Source organism: Trachypithecus francoisi, unplaced genomic scaffold (assembly GCF_009764315.1).
Source record: "Trachypithecus francoisi isolate TF-2019V2 unplaced genomic scaffold, Tfra_2.0 Contig00090, whole genome shotgun sequence".
Classification (NCBI taxonomy): Eukaryota; Metazoa; Chordata; class Mammalia; order Primates; family Cercopithecidae; genus Trachypithecus; species Trachypithecus francoisi.
Window position 1 is genome coordinate 623,042 of NW_022680471.1, and position 22,736 is coordinate 645,777.

Consider the following 22,736-nt stretch of genomic DNA (forward strand, 5'->3'; position numbering starts at 1 on the left):
CTTAATCCCTAAACGAGTCCTGCAAGATGGGTGTTGATTCTTCTTATAGCACAACTGAAAGGGTTGAATGGCTTGTCCTAGAGCACACAGTCTGGCAGGGCTGAGTAAAGCGAGACCCAGTGCTTGTCCCTCCAGGCTGTGGTGAACCGGCACTAGAGTTTTATGAAAGTCCAACTTCCTGGCGATAGGCAGAAAAAGCAACAATTACCTTCCCTGATATTTTCACCTAGCGGACGGTCTTCAGCCCAGAGAACATCTTCCCAAAGTCCAAGACAGAAGGTACATGTAGGAAATGAAATAGAGGTTCCTCTTCAAAGGGATTTTCCTCCCAGTCTAATTCAGAATAGAGAGTAACCTCTCTTAGAAGCCAAATTTACTCAAAGACCTGTGCTAATCGTAAATTCTACTAGCTGTAATAAAGAAATCAATATACTCTGTTCTTAGCTCCCACATTTTAGCCTAGGTATTTGCCCTGGCATGCCTGAACCGGTCCAAGCAAGCATTAGGTCATAGCCTCTTCCTTATTTGGAAGCGTTTTTCCCTCTCTCAGCATTCCACAAGTTACTTCCTCTCTTCCTTTGTTCTCCTCTGCCTTTGCCTCTTTTGGGAAGTTCTAAGTTGCTAGCCAATAGGGTCTAGTACAGATGTGAGGTCCCATTCCAGCCGACAGAAACCGGACATAGCAGGAGAGTGGACATGTCAGATTATAAATGACCCTGTCTCTTTTGTTTGTGTGTGCTCTCGTGGCAAGACTGCTAGTGAGCGGCACCCTTTCTGCAGAAAGTAAACTAGCCTTGCTGAGAGATCCTTTGTCTCAGTGTTGATTTTTGCAACACCAAGCACCCGTTCCCAACAGTACGTGTGTCTGCCTGTGTGTACACATCCACCCATCAACCACAACCCTACGCCTGAAGCCAGGAACTAGAAAGAAATTCTCAGGGTCACGTCATTGTTTCAGCCTTCAAGTGTCACTTTTCGAACCCGTTACCATTTGGGTCTATGTCTCCATCCCCCCAGATCATCCTCTGATTCTACCAGAGCCAAACCTGGAACCCTCTGCTCATTTCACTCTTTCTGCACACATTTTCCAGGCACTTCTGCCGCTCAGCATCTCCCAAGGGTGAGCCCTGAGCTCGTGCAGGGATGAATGCTTTCCATGGCTTTTCCTTCTGCCTGCAGTTACGGCCCCCAATCTCTGGGGACAGGACCTGCCAGGTCTGTCTGGGGAATACACGTGGGGGACTGGAACTGGTTCCTCCCACTCTCAGCCCCAGTGACCTGCTCTGTAAGGCTGGTTGTAGGTGGGGGCTGCTGCCCCCGCTTAAGTGCTTTAGGTTCCCCTCCTGGGATTCTCCTGCCTCTCCAAGCAGCTCTCCAGGGGACCCCATCCTGACACTCAAAGAAAGCAGAAAATGGGGTTCCTGATGAGAAAAGAACTGTTCTGTGAGGAACACAAGTCCTTTTACATGATCGGGCCCAGAGAGACATGGAGAGGGGACAGGAGTCCTGTCCTACCCACTCTGAGCTGTGTGTTCATCTTTAGGAGCTGTGTGTGATGACCACCAGGAGCCGCTAACCAACAAATCATGCCCACTGGATGCTGCAACCTGCACCACACAGCTCAGCAGTGTTATTTCTGTGAGCCAGCGAGATTCCCAAAAAGCAGCTTTGTGTTGGCCTGCTCCATGTCCCCCTCTTTTGCCTTTAAAAACCTGCCTGTAATGAAGGCCAAAGAAAGCAAGCTCACGGCCAGGAAGCTCACGGCCAGGCGCACGTGGGTGTGAGTCTTCTCGGCTGCTGTCCTCACCCTGGCTCAGGTCAACTTTTTAAGTTAGACTTCATGCCTCAGCCTCTTCCTTTTAGGTGGATACTGATGAGAATACAGGCAGGGCCCCTGTCCTTCCCTGTCTGGAGCTCAGACTCCGCATGAGAGGACTTCCCACTCCAAGACAGGAGCACGGCTGTCTCAGGATGGAGGAGCTCGTGTCTGCTGAGGATGCGGTTCTGTCCAATGAGGTCAGGAGGGCTAGTGGCAGTGTCTGTTAATTCCGTTGGGGCAGCCAGTGGCAACTGGCAGTTATTCCAGCTGAGGATGCTGGGATGGAGTTTTGTTTTTTTTTTTGAGACAGCGACTCACTCTGTCACCCGGGCTGGAGTGCAATGGCGTGATCTCGACTCACTGCAGCCTCAACCTCCCAGGTTCAAGCAACTCTCCTGACTCAGCCTCCCAAGTAGCTGGGATTACAGACATGTACCACCACGCCTGGCTGATTTTTATATTTTTAGTAGAGAGAGGGTTTCACCATGTTGGTCAGACTGGTCTCGAACTCTGACCTCAGGTGATCCTCTGCTTCGGCCTCCCAAATTGTGGGGATTACAGGCATGAGCCACCGCACCAGGCCTGGGATGGAATTTTAAGTGAACCGTGGCCCTTAGATCATGAGCCCAGCTTCAGTGTCTAATGAAACGGCACCGCAGGGATGGGAGAGAGGGGAAGATTCGCAGATCATGCCGAAACCTCTGGTTAGCCCCTGGCTTCCACATCCTTCCCACAACCAAGTGCCGCACAGCCCCTTTTCCATGTCCTCCCTGCTCCCTGGTGGCAGAGGCCCCATTGGTAAAGCAACAATGGAGAAGTGGGGAAGATAAAAGAGCTGTGAAAACTGCCCCAGAGAAGCTGCAAGAGGCTTTGCTGGAATCAGGTTTTGCATCTCCCAATCAGAGCTCCATTTGTTGGGTCAGGGACCATGCTTATTGGTTCAAGAACTGACAGAAGAGGTGTCTACAGAATGCTTGTTGGGAGGATAAATAAACAGCTAAAGGAAATTTTATCTGAGCCTGAAAACTGCCTGCACCAGCACAAAATTAAGCCCCAGCACCCTCAGGCTAGGCCTGCTGGAAAAATTCCTGTGTGTCAGCTCCAGGAAGACGTGGGCAAGATGAGGCACATCCTGACCAATGCAGGAAATGGCCCCGCTCTTCTGCTGGCCCCTCTTCCACTGTGATGCTAAAAATCCCATCGAAGCCTGTCATCCAAGCAGCGGGAAGTAAGAGGGTCAACGTTTGCATAGCCATTTAGAGGTTTCCTGGAAACCGGGCTCTCTCCCCACCATTGTCCCGCGAGCACAGTCGTGAGGAGCTTGAGCTCGGAAATCAGAAAGCCTCAAGTGTGAAACCTCAGTCTTCTTCCTTATTAGCTGTGAGACTTTGGGCAAGTTACTTAACCTCTCTGAACCTAATTTCCTCAAACTGTAAAATGGGGCTAATGTTGGGTGACACTCAGCATAATGGCAGGAATAGAGTTAGTGCTCAATAAATGTTGATCTCATCGGCCCCACAGCCCATTCCACCATTCCCTTCTTTCTCTTCCTCCTCACAACCCAACTTCATCATTGCCTATGAACAGCCACAGGATAGAACTCGGGACAGTTCATGACAGCTCTGGACAGCCCAGAGGTTATTTACAAGCCTAAGAGCAACCAGTGTGGCTTGCCCAACTGCCCAGCTGTTTGAAAAGCACAGAGAAGCTGGTGGTGCCCATAAGCCACATAGCTTTCTAGGAATGACAGGGGCATGGATTTACAAAGTCACTCTTGACCCTTTAAAATAACACAACTATTTTTTGCTCCCACCATATCTCAAGTGGCACCCAGATTGTGAGGCCTTCCATCCAGTGAGCAGTGTCACCTGGAGAGGTGGTGACTGATTTAGGGCCCCGGTTTAGGGCTGAACCAGGGTCAGCCACTTCTTCATGTGTTGGCCGCCAAAGGGATTGGACCAGATGATGGTGAAAGAACCTTCTGATGTTAAGATGTAGAGTTTCGATGGTTCCATGATAGAGAGGGATCACAGAAAACTAAGATCCACAAAGCTTAACCTCCCGGGGGACAATAGCAATGCTGTAATGTCAAGTTAATGCTAACACAGCATAGTTTGACGTGAGTGTGACAGCATAGGGAGGTCGGGGGCCTGGGGACTTCTCAAACTCATTCTCAGCACCAGATGTGGCATCAGGAATGGCCTGAAGGGAGGCTAAGGGATCCTGCCCTCTCCCCAGCTCTGACGATGCCTCCACAGTGAAGAAGAGACAGGGAGCCCCTGACTCTGCACTTTCACTGGCTACTCCCACACTGGGGGGCAGGGGAGGAGGAAGACCCCAACACCTCCTACCACCACTGCAGACTCCTACCAAGCTTCAGTTCTCACCTGCGCCACTGCCCCAAACCACCCCTGAGAGCCATTAGTGGCTGCTGTGCTTCACCTGCAAAAGGGCTTCCTTTGCCAATGTTTGTCACAAGTTTTTGCATATTGTTTGCATAAATTTGCAGGTAGGATTAAAAAGGTTCTGATTCCAATGACACAAGAGAAAACACACTGACTGCACTTGCAGTCGAAGAAGGTTTTCAGGAGAGCACGCTGGAGTCGCTTCCTGGTGCCGGGAGAGGTGGTCGAACTATGTGCGGCTGGGGTGCCCGGAGAGGGTCTTCCCCACGATCCAGGGAATCAGAGCTTTTCCAGCGTTGGCTTGAAATCATGGCTAATAGACAGAAAAGCACTCTTCCCAAGCCCAGGGGAAGACTGCGGAGGTGGCCAGGGGCACAAGACCCACTGATTCCATCCGAGAGGGGGCATGGAAGGACAGCGGCCAGCCCACGTCTGGAGCTGCTCCCTCCTGGGAAAGGAAAACAGAATCCTGAGATGCCAAACTCACTATTCCAAAGGGAAAGGGAAAACTTGGAAACGGCGCCATGCAAAAACCTGCCTTTCAGGAGAACCAGTCCGTTTCCGAACAGACAGCTTGCAAGACGGCCGGCCGTGTATCTCCCCAGGGGCCTCCTGCACCCTGGCAGTGTCGATGAACAGCTGATCCTCACGAGTGTGGGACAAAAGCAAGACTCGGACTTGCTTTTATTTTTGTGCAGGAACACAAAGTCAACACCACCAGCCGCTAAAGGAATATAAACCACCTCTTGCTTGTTTAAAGCAGTGAAGGAACAAAATTACATAGGCAAGGAGGGGCTTTTGTGCCTCCAGCCATGACTTCTGGTTAAACGCTCGAGACAAACTCAGGCTTGGCTTTTCCTTCTGCTCTGTGTCCCCTCTGCCTGATGGAAGATGCAGGTTTGCTGAGCGCCAGGTGAGCACATAAAGGGCTGTTCCCCCACCCCACCCTTTCACTTGTAATGTGCACTCAGCAAGTGCTAACGAAAGCCTCGCAGGAACCTGACCACTCGCCTCATTGCCTACCCACGCTTTTCTCTCTCCCCTTCCCCTCCTGCCCTCTCCTCTCTTCCTCTTTTAAATACTCAGCACCTCAAAACGCTCTCTGGAAAAGGCCGGGCACAGGTCCCGCTGTGACTGGTGTCGCTTTCTCCCGGGCAGATCCTCAGCCTTGGCATCACAACCCTCAAAGTTGACTGAGACCCGGTTCACCCACTTTCAGTTTTGCGCTCCAAATCCTGAGTGTTTAGTAACATACCCAGAAGTTCTTAGATTTCCAGCTACTCAAGCCAGGTTCTGATTTCCAAAATAAAGCCAAATCTAGAACAGTTTGGGGAATGAAGGGATCTGGCTGAGGGATGGGAGTTGGAACAGCTGCGGCACCATCAGCCTCACATAAACAGAAACAAATTACTCAGCCAAACAAGAGAAGAGCAAGGCCCAGCTGGAAAAGCACATGGATGAGTCTGCAAACCAAAAACGTACCCGAGACAGGCCTCAATCAACGGAGAAGTTTATTTGCCAAGGCTAAGGACGCACCCAGGAGACAGGTCTGTGCGTCTCTCCCAAGATGATGTTGAGGCCTTCAGTCAAGGGCAAAAGCTGGCTGGAGGGGGCAGAGGGAGGAGGGTGTGGTCACATGACTGATTGCCCCACGCTGCAGGAGAAAAGGAGCAGGTGGGAACGGTCAGTTACCTGTTTATCTCGTGCTCAGTAAATCGGTACTTTCCATGAGGTAAGGTGCACACAGAGCAGTCACTGGTGGAGATGCTGACCCTCTCGTCTGTCGCTGTCTGCTTAGGGGCAAAGGGAAAGGCAGCTTCTTGCAGGACTCAGCTTGCAGCTTGACTTTTTCTTCTTGGTTGAGTGAATTGTGGTCTCAAGTTTTTATCTTCCTTTCACAAGTGCTGACCCAGTGAGGCCAATCGTGTGTGATCAGGAGCCCCTGAATGACTTGGTGGAAAGCAGGGTCCGACCCCCTGCCCAGGATGCTTGGGAAAGCCTTGCTGGCCGGACAGAGGGGAAGGAGGCTCTCAGGACGCTTGGGAAAGTCTTGCTGGCTGGACAGAGGGGAAAGAGGCTCTCAGGATGCTTGGGAAAGCCTTGCTGGCCAGACAGAGGGGAAGGAGGCTCTCAGGACGCTTGGGAAAGTCTTGCTGGCTGGACAGAGGGGAAAGAGGCTCTCAGGATGCTTGGGAAAGCCTTGCTGGCCGGACAGAGGGGAAAGAGGCTCTCAGGATGCTTGGGAAAGCCTTGCTGGCCGGACAGAGGGGAAGGAGGCTCTCAGGATGCTTGGGAAAGTCTTGCTGGCCGGACAGAGGGGAAGGAGGCTCTCAGGATGCTTGGGAAAGTCTTGCTGGCCGGACAGAGGGGAAGGAGGCTCTCGGAGACTGCCCCCGAGGGGAGTGTCTCTACACTGGCCACAGTGATGGGTGGAAAACAGCGAGCCCAGGGAAAACACGAAGATCCCAAAGCTGGGTAAAGTAGACACTGAGTTTATTATTTGCCAGACAAGGGGAGGCTTCCATTTCATTATGAAAGGTCAGGAGTTCTCTCTGAGCTGAAGGTGAACAGACAGCTGTGGTGTAGAAAACAGGAAGTTTTGTCCACAGTTCTGATTGGCAGAAAAAGCAAATTGTAAACCCTCTCAGGATCGCTGCTGTTCTGACTGGTGTCCCAGAAACGGGAGTACAGTTCCTGAAAGACCCTGACAGGTCTGGTCTGGGCTGCATGGCCCTGGAGGCTGCTATCCGAACCTCTTCTCATGGGGGAGGGGTTTCTCTGGCATCCACATAGATTAAGAGGGAGGAGCCCCGGGGCCTTGCACCCATCAACCCCTCTCATCCTTGCCGCCTGTGACAGATGGACAAGCAGCTCTCCTGGCTGCAGAGACGAGATGACCACAGGAGGGCCGGCAGAGGATGTCCCAGGGCGTTAGGACAGCCAGCACACAGGCAGACGGAGGCACGCAGCCTGAGTCCCAGTCAGCTGGACGACATGTGCTTAAAATGCTGCTGAATAGGGAAAAATCCTGGGTCCAGAAGCTGAGGTCCCTGTGGGTGGGGCTGTGGGGAGGGGGTGCGACCCAGGCCATGCCCAGGCTTGTGATTTCTGACGTCATCCCAGTGCATTTATGGGTAAACTGAGGCTGGGAGGGACGCCTCTCCCTGTATGGGGAAGTGTCCCCTGTACGGGGAGGTGTCCGTGGTGAGGGGCTGTGCCCACCCACTGCCGAGAGACGAGCACCCGTGCTTTTGTAAAGAGCAATATAAATACAGTTCTGTTCAGATAAAACACAATAAATAGGTGGCGGCAATGGTGGGACGGCACCACGCCTGCTCAGGCGGCTGGGTGCACACTGCAAGAGCGGGGACACAAGCCGAGGTCCTGTTGTTTGAGGTAAAAATTTATAGAAACGGTTCCTTGAGAGCGAAATCCCTGCTTGACACTCAGATGAGCGAGTGCTGGCAGGGGCTCTGGGCCTCCACCTGTAAGACCCAGACCGTCACTGGGGCTGTGGCTCAGAAGGACCCAGAGGTGGATGGATGTCCCTGCCCCAACTAGGGCTGCAGATGGCTCCACCTGCACCCTGCCTGATGCCCAGGCCTGGGCTGCCCTAGGCTCGGCCCACCTGGACGTCCAGGGCCACTTGGGGGGAGGTGCTGGGGTCCCGCCCCGCCTGGCCACCCCAGTTGCTCCTGGACAGCCGCGGCCTCAGCGCGTCCTCAGCCGCAGGACCCTGGAGAGGGGCTCCTTGGCGCTGGAGTAGATGAGGTAGGCGCCGGCCGTGGTGCTGAAGGCCTCCCAGTCCCTGCAGCCGACGGTGGGGAGGCTGTGCACTGCCACGAAGCCCTCGTAGCCCTGCCACCTGCGGGACAGACAGCGGCAGCCAGGTCAGCCTGGGCTCTGCGGGGTGGCTCTTCTTCCTGGGCTCCCACCTGCGCTGTCAGGGACCCAGCAGCTCTGGGTCACATCCAAGCCTCTTCCATCCCCCACTGGCACAGCGTGGAGAGATTGATTCTAGGCCACGAGGGCCTTCTCACCTCGCAAAGCAGGAGGCTGAGGCCCAGAAGAGGAAAGATTCCAGATCTCGCCAAGATCCCAGCACTACCTCCTATCCACCCAAGATCCTGCCCCCAGGGACCCCCAAAAGTGTAGTTCTGAGGGTCGGCCTCAATCGTGAGGTACGTGACTTTCCCCAGGGCCCCCTCAAACAAACGCAGGCCACCACGCAGGCGGGAGCCCCTCTGTCCTCAGACACAGGAGCCCAGCTCTCTGCCCGCTGCTCTGCAGCCCCTCATCAGGGGCTGCCCCAGGCCCTCATTCTCGCTCTGGGTAGCCACTGGTCGCCAGGGTTTGCCTTCAAAAGGACTCGTTTATCCCAGGGGCTTCCATTTTCGAGGCGTGGAGTCCCCAAGGCAGGGCGCCGACATCAAAGAGCACGAGTTGTTTAAATTTAGTTAAATATTAAATATCAAAGTATGAAAATAAATTCTTCCAGACCGCTTTCTGGAGAAGCCGTGGTGGCTCCTGTTCTCATGGGAAAGAGCAGGGTGGGATCCCCCAGGATTCCCCACCCACTCCACTGCCCATCTTTAAAATGCCTCCAAACAAATGGGGGAGAACCTGTCAGGGTTTTGCTTTGAGGACAAATCACTTACAATGTTTATTCACACTGTTCATCTTTCCTTCTAAAAATTCCTATTCATATCTTTTTTTTGAGACAGTCTCGCTCTGTCTCCCAGGCTGGAGTGCAGCGGAGCTATCTTGGCTCACTGTAAGCTCCACCTCCCAGGTTCCCGCGATTCTCCTGCTTCAGCCTCCCCGAGTAGCTGGGACTACAGGCGCCCGCCACCACGCCCGGCTAATTTTTTGTATTTTTAGTAGAGAGGGTTTCACTGTGTTAGCCAGGATGGTCTCGATCTCCTGACCTCATGATCCACCTGCCTTCACCTCCCAAAGTGCTGGGATTACAGGTGTGAGCCACCGCGCCCGGCCAATTCCTATTCATATCGTTTGTCCATTTTTCCAAATTTAAAAACACATCTCTTATTAGTTTGTAAGGGTTCGTTTTCTGTTGTATGTGTGGCAAAGAGTTTGTCTTTTGCTTTTGAATGGGATGTCTATTTCCACAGAAAGCTTTTAATGCAGGTGGTCAGACCCAGTGCCTTTCCTTCCAGGCTTGTCTTCTCCATAGAACCCTGAGGTTATGCAACTGCCCTTAGCTTTTCTTCTTTTTCACATTTGGACTTTTAATCCATTTAACATTTATTTTTGTGTACAATGTGAAGTGGAGTAAGCTTTTTTTCTTCCACATTACATGAAGCTAATCTCCCGAATCATATGGAATTATCAAGTAAAGCCCATTCTTTTCTTATTGCCTTCAAATATAGTATTTATGGCCAGGCGGGGTGGCTCACACCTGTAATCTCAGTACTTTGGGAGGCTGAGACGGGCAGATCACAAGGTCAGGAGATTGAGACCATCCTGGCTAACACGGTGAAACCCTATCTCTACTAAAAATACAAAAATGTAGCCGGCGTGGTGGCGGGCACCTGTAGTCTCAGCTACTGGGGAGGCTGAGGCAGGAGAATGGCGTGAACCTAGGAGGCGGAGTTGCAGTGAGCCAAGACTGCACCACTACACTCCAGCCTGGGTGACAAAGCGAGACTCCATCTCAAAAAAAGAAAAAAAATTAGCCAGGCATGGTGGCCCATGCCTGTGGTCCCAGCTAGTAGAGAGGCTGAGGTGCGAGGATTGCTTGAGCTTGGGAACTTCAGCCTGCAATGAGCCGAGGTTATGCCACAAAACTTCAGCCTGGGCTACAGAGTGAGACCCTATTACCCACCAAAAAATAAATAAATAAAAAGGAGATATTATTAAAAAGTTACCAGGCCCAGATGGTTTTATAACCGAATTTAACCCAGCTGTCAGAAATGAGAGAAAAATCCTATTCTTCAGACTATTCCAGTCCACAGGTGCAGTCAGAAAGCCCTGCAGAGTCCACAGGTGCAATTAGAAAGCCCTGCAGTGTGTGTTTACCGTTAGGCTTCATTTTAAACTGGATAAAGTTAAGTCCCCGAAAGAAAACCACTGAGCAATCTCATTTCCTATTATAGATGCTAAAAGCTTAAAGATAGGCAATTGGAAGCCAGTGGCTTATTAAATAATTCTGCATCATCACCAAGCGGCATCGAGTCTAAGAATGCGAGGAGATCTCTCACTATAAATCATGACATCAGCAGTAAACGTAACGGACCGCATCACGCACTCACAGATGCCAGAGACCCCAGCCCTGACCCGGACGGCCCACAGCCCATCGAACAGCCATGCTCGGATGTGCTTGTTAAATTAGAGTAAGGCAGGACAGCTGCCGCTTCTGCCGCCATCCAGAATTGTTCTGGAAGCTTTATCTAGGGAAGCAAGCTAACTAATCAATTAGAACACTAGAAATCAAGGGGAAATGTTCTTTATTCTCAGAGGTAATTATATTCCTAAGTCCCCTGAGAATCTTTTTAAGAAAAGCTATTAGAACTGACAGTTTGGTTTGGTGGCTAGACACAAAAAATGATTGTTATGAGCAGCTGCAAATGAAAATTAAAAAAAAAAAAAGACAACCCCATTCGTTAAACGTACAATACTTGGAAAACTCCTAGAAATAAATGTGTTGAGAACACCATGGTGTCTATGAGCTAAAAATTAAATATCAACGACTCCCACATTAGGATGTCCACACACCACATCCCTGCCGGGATCCAAAAGCAGAAGCGCCAGCACTGGTGCGTCGTGGCTACACCTGGGCAGGGGCCGCTCAGACCCCACACAGGTGCAGCCAGCAACGGGCTGTCCACTGGGCCCAGCCAGTCTCGGGAAATGACACCTCACTTGGGACTCGCTGTGAGCCAGTGGCACCTGCGAGAGAAGGTGAGCCCCCAAGGGGAAGCAAGGCACTGGGAGGAAGCTGGCCTTGGCAGCTCATTACCTGTAAATAATACTGTTCACCGAGAAGGTGCGCCCATCAAAGGAGTTAGCGACGACCAGGAAGTAATCTTCTCCCACCGAGAAAAACTCCCAGTCCAGAGCACTGCGGGAACAAGTGGGCGGATGTTAGAACACAACAGACGTCGCCGGAACTGGGGAGTTGGCCTGAAGCCACCTCCAAAATTCACAGAGGAGGAGCCGGGGCCAAAGTGGGGAATGACTTTCTCACAGTCACATATGTGTTGGTCTATTCCAGGAAAATGTAAATTAGTTGTTTGCTTAAAAAACATGTCAAATTTTATTTTATTTTATTTATTTTTGAGATGGAGTCTCACTCTGTCACCCAGGCTGGAGTGCAGTGGTGAGATCTCAGCTCACAGCAACCTCCACCTCCCAGATTCAAGCGATTCTCCTGCCTCAGCCTCCCCAGTAGCTGGGATTACAAGTGTGCGGCACCACACCTGGCTAAGTTTTGTATTTTTAGTAGACATGGGGTTTCACCATGTTGGCCAGGCTGGTCTTGAACTCCTGACCTCAAATCAGGCCCACTTCGGCCTCCCAAAGTGCTGGGATTACAGGTATGAGCCACCATGTCTAGCCTCAAATTTTAAATTGTGGTAAAATATATATAACATAACATTTCCCACCTCAACCATCTTTAAGTGCACAGATCAGGGGCATTAAGCACATTCACACTGCTGTGTGGCCGCCACCACCATCCACCTCCAGAACGCTTTCATCCTGCAAAACTGAGGCTCTGCACCCAGCAAACATCGCCCCCCACCCCCCTCCCCAGCCCAGGCACCCACCACGCCACTTTCTGTCTTTATGAATTTGACCACTCTAGGGACCTCATATAAATGGAATCTCACGGTATTTGTCCTTTTGTGCCTTAGCTGAGACTCTAGTGACTCAAGGTTCCTCCGTGTTGTGGTGCGTGTCAGAATCTCCTTCCTTTTTAAGGCCGAGTAATGCTCCTCTGTGTGAATGGACACATTGTGTTTATCCATCAGCTGACGGACACTTGGGGAATTTCCTCCGTGTGGCTACTGTGAATAATGCTATGACCACTGGGGTACAAAATACACTTTTAAGAGGTTGAATCAATCAGAGAAGAAGTCTTAGGCTCCTGGCACCTGCTGGAGGCAGGAGCTTGGTTTCCCACTCTGGACACTGCGCAGAAATGGAATCACAGTGCTGTGCCTCTGTGTCTGGCTTCTTCTCTCAGCACTGTGTCCTCAGCTGTGAGGTCAGCAGCCGTGAGGTCACTCTAGGAGGGGCCTGCAGGACCTGCTGGTTCACAGATATTCTCCTGCAAGCGGAAGCTGTTTCTTGTTGCAAACAAATTTGCTGTGTCCTGTCTTAGACAGGAGTCTTGCCTGAATTTGCAAACGGTGCATCTGTGCTTGGGGACAGCTCAGTTTGTGGGGTCTGACAAGCGGCTCCCCTGGAACCTTTCCCCGCCAGGAGCCCACCTGCTGGAGTGTCAGCGTCAGCCCGTCTCGAGATGAGGAAATGGAGGTCGAAGCCATGCACATGCAAGCATCTTACTGACATGCAGGCCAGGCCAGTGCCTCTGCGTGCAGCAGCCTCAGGGTTGTGGCCAGTTCAGACAGCAGAGGGGCCTCATCCCAGTGCTTCCCTGCAGGCAGTTAGGGGCCAGCCTAAAGCAGGAGCTCAGACAGGACCCTGGGAGAGGGAGGGATCATGCAGCTGTCCAGCGACAGGAAGGGCGGGCAGAGTCCATGGGGTGTTGGGCTCCTCACTCCTTCGGTCAGTCAGGGTGACATCTGGAGCCACCTCCATTAATGGCGGGTTATGATTTGGTTCCCATGGAGCTCGTGCCAGCTCTCTGGGAGGAGGATGAGGACGCCTGTGATCACATGCTCTGGTCTGGAGGCACGGCCGCAGGCTCCGAGTCAGTTACTCCTCAATCAGATCTGAGCTCTAAAACCCAGACCTGAGGAAGACAAGCGGCCATGCTGGATGTGCCAGTGGTGGAAGATCCTGTCTGGCTGCTCCAAGGCTCACATCAGAAGCCTGCTTCGGTTTCACCACAAAATAAGGCATCTAGTGCCTGATTCTGCCTCCAAAGCAGCCCTGGGTCACACTCGCTGTAGGACAGATGTTATTCTTCAGAATCACGCCCTCTGGCAAATGCCCATCGGACAAATGGGTGGATGGAGTGTGACTCAGCCACGAGAAGGGGGACGCTCGGACCCACGTGGCCACACCACCAACCTGGAGGACACGGTGCTGCGAGAAAAAGCCAGGCACAGAGGCCACAGCTCTGCAATTCCGCTTCTGTGCCATGTCCAGAACAGGACATCGCAGAGACAGGAAGTGGGCCCGGGGGTGCCCGGTGGGGAGGGAGGGGTGGGCAAAGGGTGTGGGGGCTCCTTCTGAGGGGAGGAGAATGTTCCAGAAGTGACTGCAGCCATGGCTGCACGTATTTGTGGATTTAACAGAACCATTGAATTGTAGAAAGCAAACACAGCAGACCGTTTGAAGGCAGTCAGAGCCAAGGTTACACACAGAAGCCATGAAACCCCTCAGCACCCTGGAAAGGGTTTTGGACTTGGTGAGGCCACATCACGTCTCCCAGAAGTGCAGGGAATTCCGCATTCTGGGTAGAAGGGCTAGGAGTTTGACCTTTGTGTGCTGTTTTGATGGTAATTATTAAACATTACCTTAATTAATTAGTAAGTACTTTCTGTGTTTCATAATTTAGTTCATAAACTGTCCACACCACTGTCCAGTGGTGACACAGCCATAAGTCACAAGTGTGTAGCTGCGTCCCGTCCGCTCTCGCAGCTTTCAAATACTGAGGTGTCTGCCTCATCCGTTTCTAGATTGGCATCGTCTCCACGACTAATTTTTAATCACAGTTCATTCTCCAACTTGTCTTATTCTAAACGTTGTTCTAAAAAGCCTCATCTATGTTTTGTTCTCGGCGTCGACATTGGATGGGGTGGATTCATGCTGGGGATACACAACTGCCACCGCCGCCCAGTGCCTGTTTCTCCTGCCATGGCTGCCAGGCCACGCAGGGGCCACAGAACCCACTCATCCCAGAATCCCCAGTGCCCCCGGCAGGCACCGCTGCTGGCTCTTTTTCTTTATTCTGAGAGTTCTTTTTTTTAATTTTTAAAAATAAAATAAGTAAGATACGAGTAAGTTAACATTGTCGTCCTTTGTAAAATCAGCAGTTCAGAAGTAACAGTGCAAATAGGGAAAGTCCTTCCTGGCCTGCCTGCACACCCCTGCAGCCCGCCTGGTCCTGGGGTGACTGCTGACAGTGAGGCACTCCCTTCCAGAGTCTTCTCTGCACTTCCATGGGTGCGCACAGCTAAGCAGCACACAGCAGCTGGGCTCGCTCCTCCGTACTTGGGTCATGAGATTTCGCTGCACCTCACCCAGCCCTTTCCACAGAGCAGTTCATCTTGGAGACTTTTCTCCTTGAAGGGTCTGAAGGTATGCGTCGTTGTGTCTCTCAAGCTGAGATTAGAGCCCAGTGCCCAGGAGGGGTAGGTGAATTGTTACCAAATGACATAGGCGTGCATGAAACCCAAGGAAACCTGGGAAAGCCGCCGGCTCCATCCCAGGGCGGGCACGGGCCGGATTCCAGCTCCAAGCTTGACCCATGGCCCTTGGCTCTGGGATCTGAGTAATACAGATTCGATTGCAGGTTTATTCACAGATTTCTGAATCCCACCCCAGAGGAAGCCCCATGCTGGTCAGGACGGTTACAGATTCTCAGTGCCCGCTGTCCAAAATGTGGTGCCCACGAAACCTCCTGTGGTCCCGCAGAGCGTGTCAGTCTGGAACCATCACTTTCTTGTACACACAGACCCACCCTCCACGTTCCCTGGGTCGCACGTCTGTCTCGACACGCCAGTCTCTGTGTCCCAGTGTCGGGGAGGGTGCAACATCAGGGAAGGGAGTAATCGTGTCTGCTGGCAGCTGGCACCAGCAGGCTGTGGGCACTTGAAGCCTGCACCTCGCACCTGTCCCCGTGGGGCCTCGGCTGTCCCTCCACACGATGGGCATGAAGCCCCCTCCTGCCTCCACTGCCCAGATGAAAGGAGGTGACGGGTGTGAAGAGGCAGAACTCTGCACACAGCGCCCGGCTCTGGGAACCAAACCTGTGACTCAGGGCAGCACTGACTTCCCCAGGCCAGTCTTTCCACGGGAAGGGTGGTGAGGATGAGCCTAACGGGGATTCCGACCTGGTGGGCCTCCCAGAGGTCAGCCCACCCTCCCACCAGCCTGCGGTGACACATACCTGCAGGTGAGGATGTCCTGGAACTTGACAAAGGCCTGCGCGGTCACGTTCAGCTCGTAGATGACTGAGTTGATGACGTAGGAATCATTCTGGACTTGCATCTCCACATCGTAGCTGTGACTGTTCGCCACAGCGAGGAAGATCCTCTCCCCGATGTGGAAGACCTCCCAGTCCGCAGCACCGAATGTCTAGGACCAAAGGAGAGCGGGTGCAGAGGTGTGGGAGGGCGGGTGCAGAGGTGTGGGAGAGCGGACGCAGAGGTGTGGGTGAGCGGGCGCAGAGGTGTGGGAGAGCAAGCGCAGAGGTGTGGGTGAGCGGGCGCAGAGGTGTGGGTGAGCGGGTGCAGAGGTGTGGGTGAGCGGGCGCAGAGGTGTGAGCGGACACAGAGGTTGTGGGTGAGTGGGTGCAGAGGTGTGGGTGAGCGGTGCAGAGGTGTGGGTGAGCGGGCACACAGGTTGTGGGTGAGTGGGTGCAGAGGTGTGGGTGAGCGGTGCAGAGGTGTGGGTGAGTGGGTGCAGAGGTGTGGGTGAGCGGGCGCAGAGGTGTGGGTGAGCTGTACAGAGGTGTGGGTGAGCGGGCACATAGGTTGTGGGTGAGTGGGTGCAGAGGTGTGGGTGAGCGGGCACAGAGGTGTGGGTGAGTGGGTGCAGAGGTGTGGGTGAGCAGCACTCTCCCTGGCTGTCCTCAGGGCTGCCACTTGGCAGGATATGGGATCTTGGCACAGCCCAGTGCCCGCTGAGCTGCAGGTGCCAGATGTGGCACTCCTGCTGGCAGCCTCCTTGGCCACCACTCTCTTCCTGAATATTAGTGCCAGCTGTGCCCACTCCCACCCATCCACAGCAACCATCTGTGTGACTTGCTTCTCAGCAATCCATGCCTCCGCCTACTCCAGGCCCCAGTGCTGTGTGTCCTGCGAGCACCACCTGCTGTTTCACCTCTTCCGGGAAGCCCACCCTGATCCCTCTAGTCCCAGTCTCAGACACTGAAGCAACCCTCCAGTTTTCTCTTACAGCTTTCCCTGGCCTTGCAGTTTGGCTGAGGCCTTCCTCTGGCTCTGTGGACAGAAGCCATCTCTGGATTCCTGTGCTTGCCATTCCTCCACAAATCACTTACCACCCTCAAGAGGCAACAGGTCTGGGGCTGCACATGGAGGCCCAACTGCAGGCACCTCTGCCACCATCCTTGAGCTGCAGGAGCCTGTCTGCATGTGGGGCCCGCAAGGCGGAAACTTATGCCAGCACACTGGGGATAAAGGTGGTGGGGCTGCACGGGGAAGGGGCAAGCTGCTTCCCTGGGGACAGTGTCCTCACAGGCCGGGCATCCCTGCACACGGTCCCAGGCAGTCATGGCTGAGGACAGAGCCAGTCATGCTGCGGGGCTGCGTCTCTTCCTGACTAACCCCCGTCCAGAGAGCCTTCTGCCTGAGGGACATCGTGCGCCACCTGGGCCAGGTGCGAGGCAGCTCTAAGAGCCTACCGTGACAGCAACCACTGGGACGTTTTCTATTTGCCCAAATCAACTGGCAAGGGCCCAGCTCAGACGCTCCCGGGTCTGCTGTGACCTGCCCTCCGCAGTAGGTCAGGCAGCCTCCCTTGTTTGTATGTTCAGAACAGGGCTGCCCAGGCGTCTTCTGGTCCCCCTGACTTTCCGGCGCCTGCCCGGCCGGCTCAGGTGCTGCAGGAAAGAGAAAACTCTGGGCCCAACGTCAACGTGCGTTCTCCACTCCCAGCAGGGGGCGCCGTTGCCCGCCCGACCCCGGAGAGCCTGGGCTGCAGGGGAGGGCGCGGCGCTGCAGGGAAGGGCGAGGTGCCGGAGGGCGCGGTGCTGCAGGGGAGGGCGCGGTGCTGCAGGGGAGGGCGCCACAGGTGAGGACGCAGCTCCGTGGGCACCAGGCAAGGTCCCAAGGCAGATCCACAGCCGGTCAGAGGAGCGCACATGGGTGAGCTTAAGCTAAGAGACCAAGACTCACTAGCCAAGGACAGGGGACTAGGACACCTGGCAGCGCTGAACCCCGGGCGGGGGGCGGGGCCAGGGGCTGGCTGAGGCTTTCCTGGGTCAGCGCGCCCTCCCCTCCTGCGGCTCCACGAGATGTGACTATTCTATCTGCTGGAGAACAGCTGTCCAAGGCCACCCCATGTCTTTCAAGGGGACTCTGAGACACTCTGGGCCGGTGGGACCTTCAGCATCATCTGGACTTTGCCTCACAGGTGGGCGGGTGGGAGTGTTACACACAGGCCAGTTCTCTGACTTAGCAGAAGGGAAACAGTAATCAGACTGTTAAACCCTGGGCTCCTCCCACACCTGTGCTGTGGAAACCAACTGAGTGGGCAATCCTCATGTTTGTACTCATCTGTACAAGTGTCTGCACACACCTGCACGCACACGCATGCACACACCGGCACACACAGGCCCATACCTGCACACCTGCATGTATGCATACATACACACAAACATGGATGTGCACTGTGTATGCACACACACACAAACGCACACACACAGGCACATATGCTTACATTTTTACATGCACGCCCGTGCACATGTGGATACACATGCAGATACACAGGCCTGCTCATGTATAGATACACATGTACACATACACACATGTATATACACACGCAACCATGTACATGCATGTGTGTACATGTGTACAGTATGTGTGCACATGTGCATATGTGTATCCTTGCACACATGCCTGTACATAGGCACATCCCTGCAGGCACACACATGCACCCGCCTGCATGACCTCATCTACACACACGTGCACCCACCCGGCATAGCTCTCCCCACATTGCTGGGGAGACTGAAGAGACATGCTTCCGGCCCTGGGCGTCCTTCCAGTGGAGCCCCCCACTTCTCAGCTACTTGCTGATGTTCACCTGTGTTGAGGCAGATCCTGATGGACTGCTGGGGCCAGAAGAGCCTGAAACTCCCTCTCAGGGAAAGCCCGGGAGTGCTTGCCCTGTAGCAGCCCAGGGTGCTGGGAGACCCCGAGCTGGCTGGCTGAGCACTGTGTGGAGATGGCTTACTACAAGCTGGGGCTGAGCTGGGCATTGCATCTCAGGGATGAGTGAGGTGCCCTCCCTGCCCAAAAAAGCCCTGGAACAGGGGCTGCTGCAGATGGGGAGCCATGGAGGGGCTGTCTGGGGCCTTGGGGGCACAGAGGACGAGGGCCCAAAGGCATGGAAGAAGGACAGGGGAGTTGGCGGCAGGAAGCAGGGAAGGGTATCCAGGCAGAAGGAACTGCAGGACAGACACAGGACTGAGGGAGCCAGGAGGACTGGGTGCACACAGAGTGCGGAACAGGGGCTGGGGCAGGCCTACAGGGCCTGGGTGCTGTGGAAAGCAGTCAGGCTTCCAGCCAAAGGTCACTGGGGAGCCAGAGGAGGCTTTTGAGCAGAGCGAGGAGGTCAGATGTATGTGGACAGCTCTGAGACCCACAGGAGCTAGGAAGGTGTCAGGACAGAGGTGAGCCAAGTGCTGTGGGGGTGGGGTGGGGTGGGGTGGGTCCCACTCCCAAGAGGGTAAAGAAGGGTGGGGTCCTTGGAGACAGGGGCTTCTGGAGACCCCTCAGAGAACTCGGTACATCCCTAGGGTTGGGTGGCACACGGGCTGCTGTGTGAGCCCTGGGGAGGGGCAGGTGGCAGGAGCGTGGGATGGAGGTGGCAGAGCTCTGGCCACAGCCCCGAGGCTGGTGGAGACTCTGGGTTGGGAATGCCCAAGATGGGCAGTCTGGTCTGGTGGGACCTGCAGCACTGCAGCCTCCAGGGCAGGGACTGTGCCCACGTTTCATGGGGTGGCAGGGAACAAGCCTTGAGTTGAATCTTGGTTGGAGCCGGGGGGGGGTGTGTATTTATTCCAGCACAAGCACGTGTCAGCTGTGGGGGTGGGTGTGGAGGTCTGTCCAGGACATGGCAGTGGCGGGAGTCGGCGCTGCGTGGCCACCTGCCTGGCTGCCGCTACAAAGCAGAGTCCTTGCTGGAGTGCAGGGCCAGACAGGCTGGGGGCGGCGGCAGCCAGGGGAGGCTGGGAGGCTGCTCAAGTCACCCTTCTGCTCGCTGCACCCAGCCAGGGTCTGCATCTGATTTAGCAAACCCAGGGTCCCTGTTCAATCTAAGTTTCAGACAACGAATAATTCTTTAGTCTGCATGTATCCTATGTAATACTTGAGACATACTTTGGCAAAAAGAAAAATTAGTTTATCTGAAACTGGCTGGAGGCTGGCAGAGAACCCCACGGGGTGTCACCGGCTCCTGCTCTCAGCATTTAGCTGGCTGAGTCCACAGCAGGGCAGTCATTGTCATTGGCTGTCCACAGCCCCTCCTCCCTACGCCAGGCAGTCAGAAGCCCTTTCCAGGTTGGAGTGAACCTGTCCCTCTGCTGAAGCTGGGGCCTTCTCCCATTCAGAAGTGAAGAGGTGCCCCCCAGGGGCTGTGCCAACCCAAGCAGAGGGTGTGCAGCGTGGGACCCACTGTCAGGCCACTCCCAGATTCTAAGCACATTAGGGACTCATAGAGGAGAGAAAAAGAATCTTCACATCAAAGGCCCTGCCAAACCCCGGCTGGCACGGGAGCCAAGCGGCCAGGCACCTGCTGGGCTGGGCAGGCCCTTCCCGCCCTCCCTCCAGTGGAATTCCCCAGAGCCTGGCCCTGCTGCCCTGGCACGGTGCCTGGCAGCTCAGGAGCATCTTGCTGGGATGATGGTGCTTCCGGGACTTGGCAGCCAGGAGCACCTGGAGCCCCCAACAGCTCCCTCGAGGGCGGGTGGGCACCCGGTAATCAGTGGATTAGTCGCTGGGCAAAGAGGCCCTTGGGTTCCGGCTTTGATGGGGCAAAGAAAGAGGATGCCTCTGCAGTCTGGGAGTGCCAGGGGAGGGGAGGGAGGCAGGATGCACCCCTGGGGCTCCCTCCCCAGCCGCCAGGAGAAGGCAGTTCCCTAACAGGCCCTGGTGGGGGGCGTACTGGCATCCTCTCCAAGGGTAGCCAGCTAAGGCTGGACTAGCATCCTGGGCAGCCGTGGGGGGGCAGCGCTACTGGATGACAGGTCACTCCCCTGAGGGACCTGGGCTCAACGCACTCCCCAGCCAACTCTTGGGTGCCCGTCTGTGCTCTTCTCGTCCCTGCAGAACCCGCAAGCCTGGCACCTTCTCCAAGCTGCCTAGGCCACTGCCAGCTCCTGCGTCACAGAGAAGACAGAAGTCACAGGGCACAGTTGCCACCTTCCCGGAGCCCTCCCACCCAGGTTCTGCCCAGCCCCGTCAGGCTGTCCTGGGCAGTGCTGACCACTGGGAGGGGCCCCTTCATGCCAGCCCCTTGACAGATGTGCAGATGGAGACTCAGAGAGACACAGCCAGGTCTCATGAGGGTGCTTAGGGGCTCCTGCCTGTTTTTCTAACCACCACACGGCTGCCTGCTGGGGGCCTGTTCCCAGAGTGGCCCCTACTGCGTCCTTGCCCCACAGCACCTCTTGCCCTTCGATCACCATGGAGGCGAGTACACACACGTGTGCCTGAGTGTGCATGTACATGTGTGTTGAGGAGCCATGGGCGGGACCCTCAGGAAGTGTGTGGCACCAAGTTGGGGGCCCAGCTGTGACGAGGGGTCCCTGCTAACATGGTGGTTGCTGCTGTCCTTGTGAGGACCCCACAAGCCGACAGCTACGATCACAGAACCACCAAGCTTTGGAAGCTGCAACACCTTCTGAGGTCTGCAGCAAACTCACTCAGAAGCCAAACCTATTTTGGAGGCCACATTTGGTGACCGTGACCGCAGGCCCCACTCCATCAGCTCAGGGAGCAGGACCCTGTGCCTAGACTTCTAGGGTCAGAACTCACTCCTCCTTTGGTCCAAGCTGGGAAGGCCCAGTCATTGGAGGCTTGGTCTCTCCCACCTGGAAGAAAGTTCTAGAATTCCTGGTGGGATGGGCAGAAAGACTTTGAGGGCAGGCGGAAGAATGGGACATCAAACTGCCTTCCCCAGGTGGGCAGCCAGCTCCTCACTCATACCTGCCTTTGGGTTGCAAAGTCCTGCCATGCCCACCGACCATTCCTTTGGAGCACTGCACTTAACCTGCAGTGCCCTGGGAACGCCCACCCTGTGTTTCTGGGAGAAAGTGAGCTCTGTGTGCACAGCTCCTCTAACCCCACCTGCACCCCACACCCCCGCAGACCCCTCCAGAAACGGCGCCTCTCTACGGCACACACGCACTTTCAAAGCATGTCGACTTCACCCGCTTCAAAGCTCACGTTCATGAAAGACATTGCAAAACTCAAACCAAACAGTAAACAAATTAAGACATCTCTAGGACCTAAAAGGATTTCAACACAATGTGAAAAATGTTGGCAAAACATGAAAGTGGACTTTGTGAGTTTTGAGGAATTACTGAGTTGTGAAAATGAGGCTCAGGCCGGGTGGAGAGGAAGCGTGGTCCCAGCGCCTGCCCAGGGCCCTCCTGTGGCGCGTGCAGGACCTGGGCCATGGCGGTGCCCCCAGCAACCAGGTCCCCATTCCTGGAGTTCTGGTCTGTTTGGGGGAGCTGCAGCCATGCTTCCTTCTGTCCGCTGTGGTCCTGCTCCGGCCCCTGCTCTTCTCTGATGTTTGCTTCAGGCAGGTGTCACCCACCCCTTGGGACTTCTCCCCGGGTCGCTAGCCCAGACCCTCCCCTTGGCTCAGGTGGTTCCATTTCTGCCCCTTCGCTGCTGGCCCCCTTCTGAGGATGCCCGTGTGTCTCCAGGACACTGCTCCAGTCCTTCGTGCAGATCAAAGCTGCCCTTCACATGCGGCCTGAAAATGTAAACTGGCCATCTTCTGGGCTGGGCTGCCACCTCCACCACCTCACCCGCGACAGAAGCCCTGTGTTTTTCAGTAACCACATTCCACCAACACCTCCCGACTGCCTTCCAGAACACACAAAGATCAACAAAGCTCAGAATCCAGTCCCGACGTCATGTCATGAAGAGCAGGTAGTCCATCAAACGGATGGGCCCCATGAGTGAAGGGTTGAGACCCCACCATGGTGTGAGGTGTTCCAGGCACTCCTGTCACGGCCCGAACCAGGCTGCAGGCTCCATCCCCACGGGGCAGGCACGGAGGAGGGGACTCACATGGACGCAGGGACACACCTGTGGATGCCCTGGCTCAGCCGCTTACCGCCGTGTGTTTGTGGCCAGGTTCCCGAACCTGAGCCTCAGTTTCCACACCTGTGAGATGGGTGTGAGGTGGAATCGCCCACCAGCTGAGGATGTGCAGTCACA

The 22,736-nt window shown here is 54.8% G+C and overlaps 1 protein-coding gene across 1 annotated transcript in view; it reads right to left on the reverse strand.

The window, feature by feature from the left end:
* Nucleotides 1-5,717: 5,717 nt before the first annotated feature.
* TSPEAR (thrombospondin type laminin G domain and EAR repeats) overlaps nt 5,718-22,736 on the reverse strand; it is an 82,640-nt gene continuing 65,621 nt past the window's right edge. The window contains exons 9-11 of the mRNA XM_033231119.1: nt 15,488-15,675; nt 11,204-11,305; nt 5,718-8,089 (exon numbers count right to left, since the gene is read on the reverse strand). Of these exons, the coding sequence (XP_033087010.1) occupies nt 7,936-8,089; nt 11,204-11,305; nt 15,488-15,675 (444 nt within the window). The 3' untranslated portion in view covers nt 5,718-7,935. The remainder of the gene's footprint in view (nt 8,090-11,203; nt 11,306-15,487; nt 15,676-22,736) is intronic.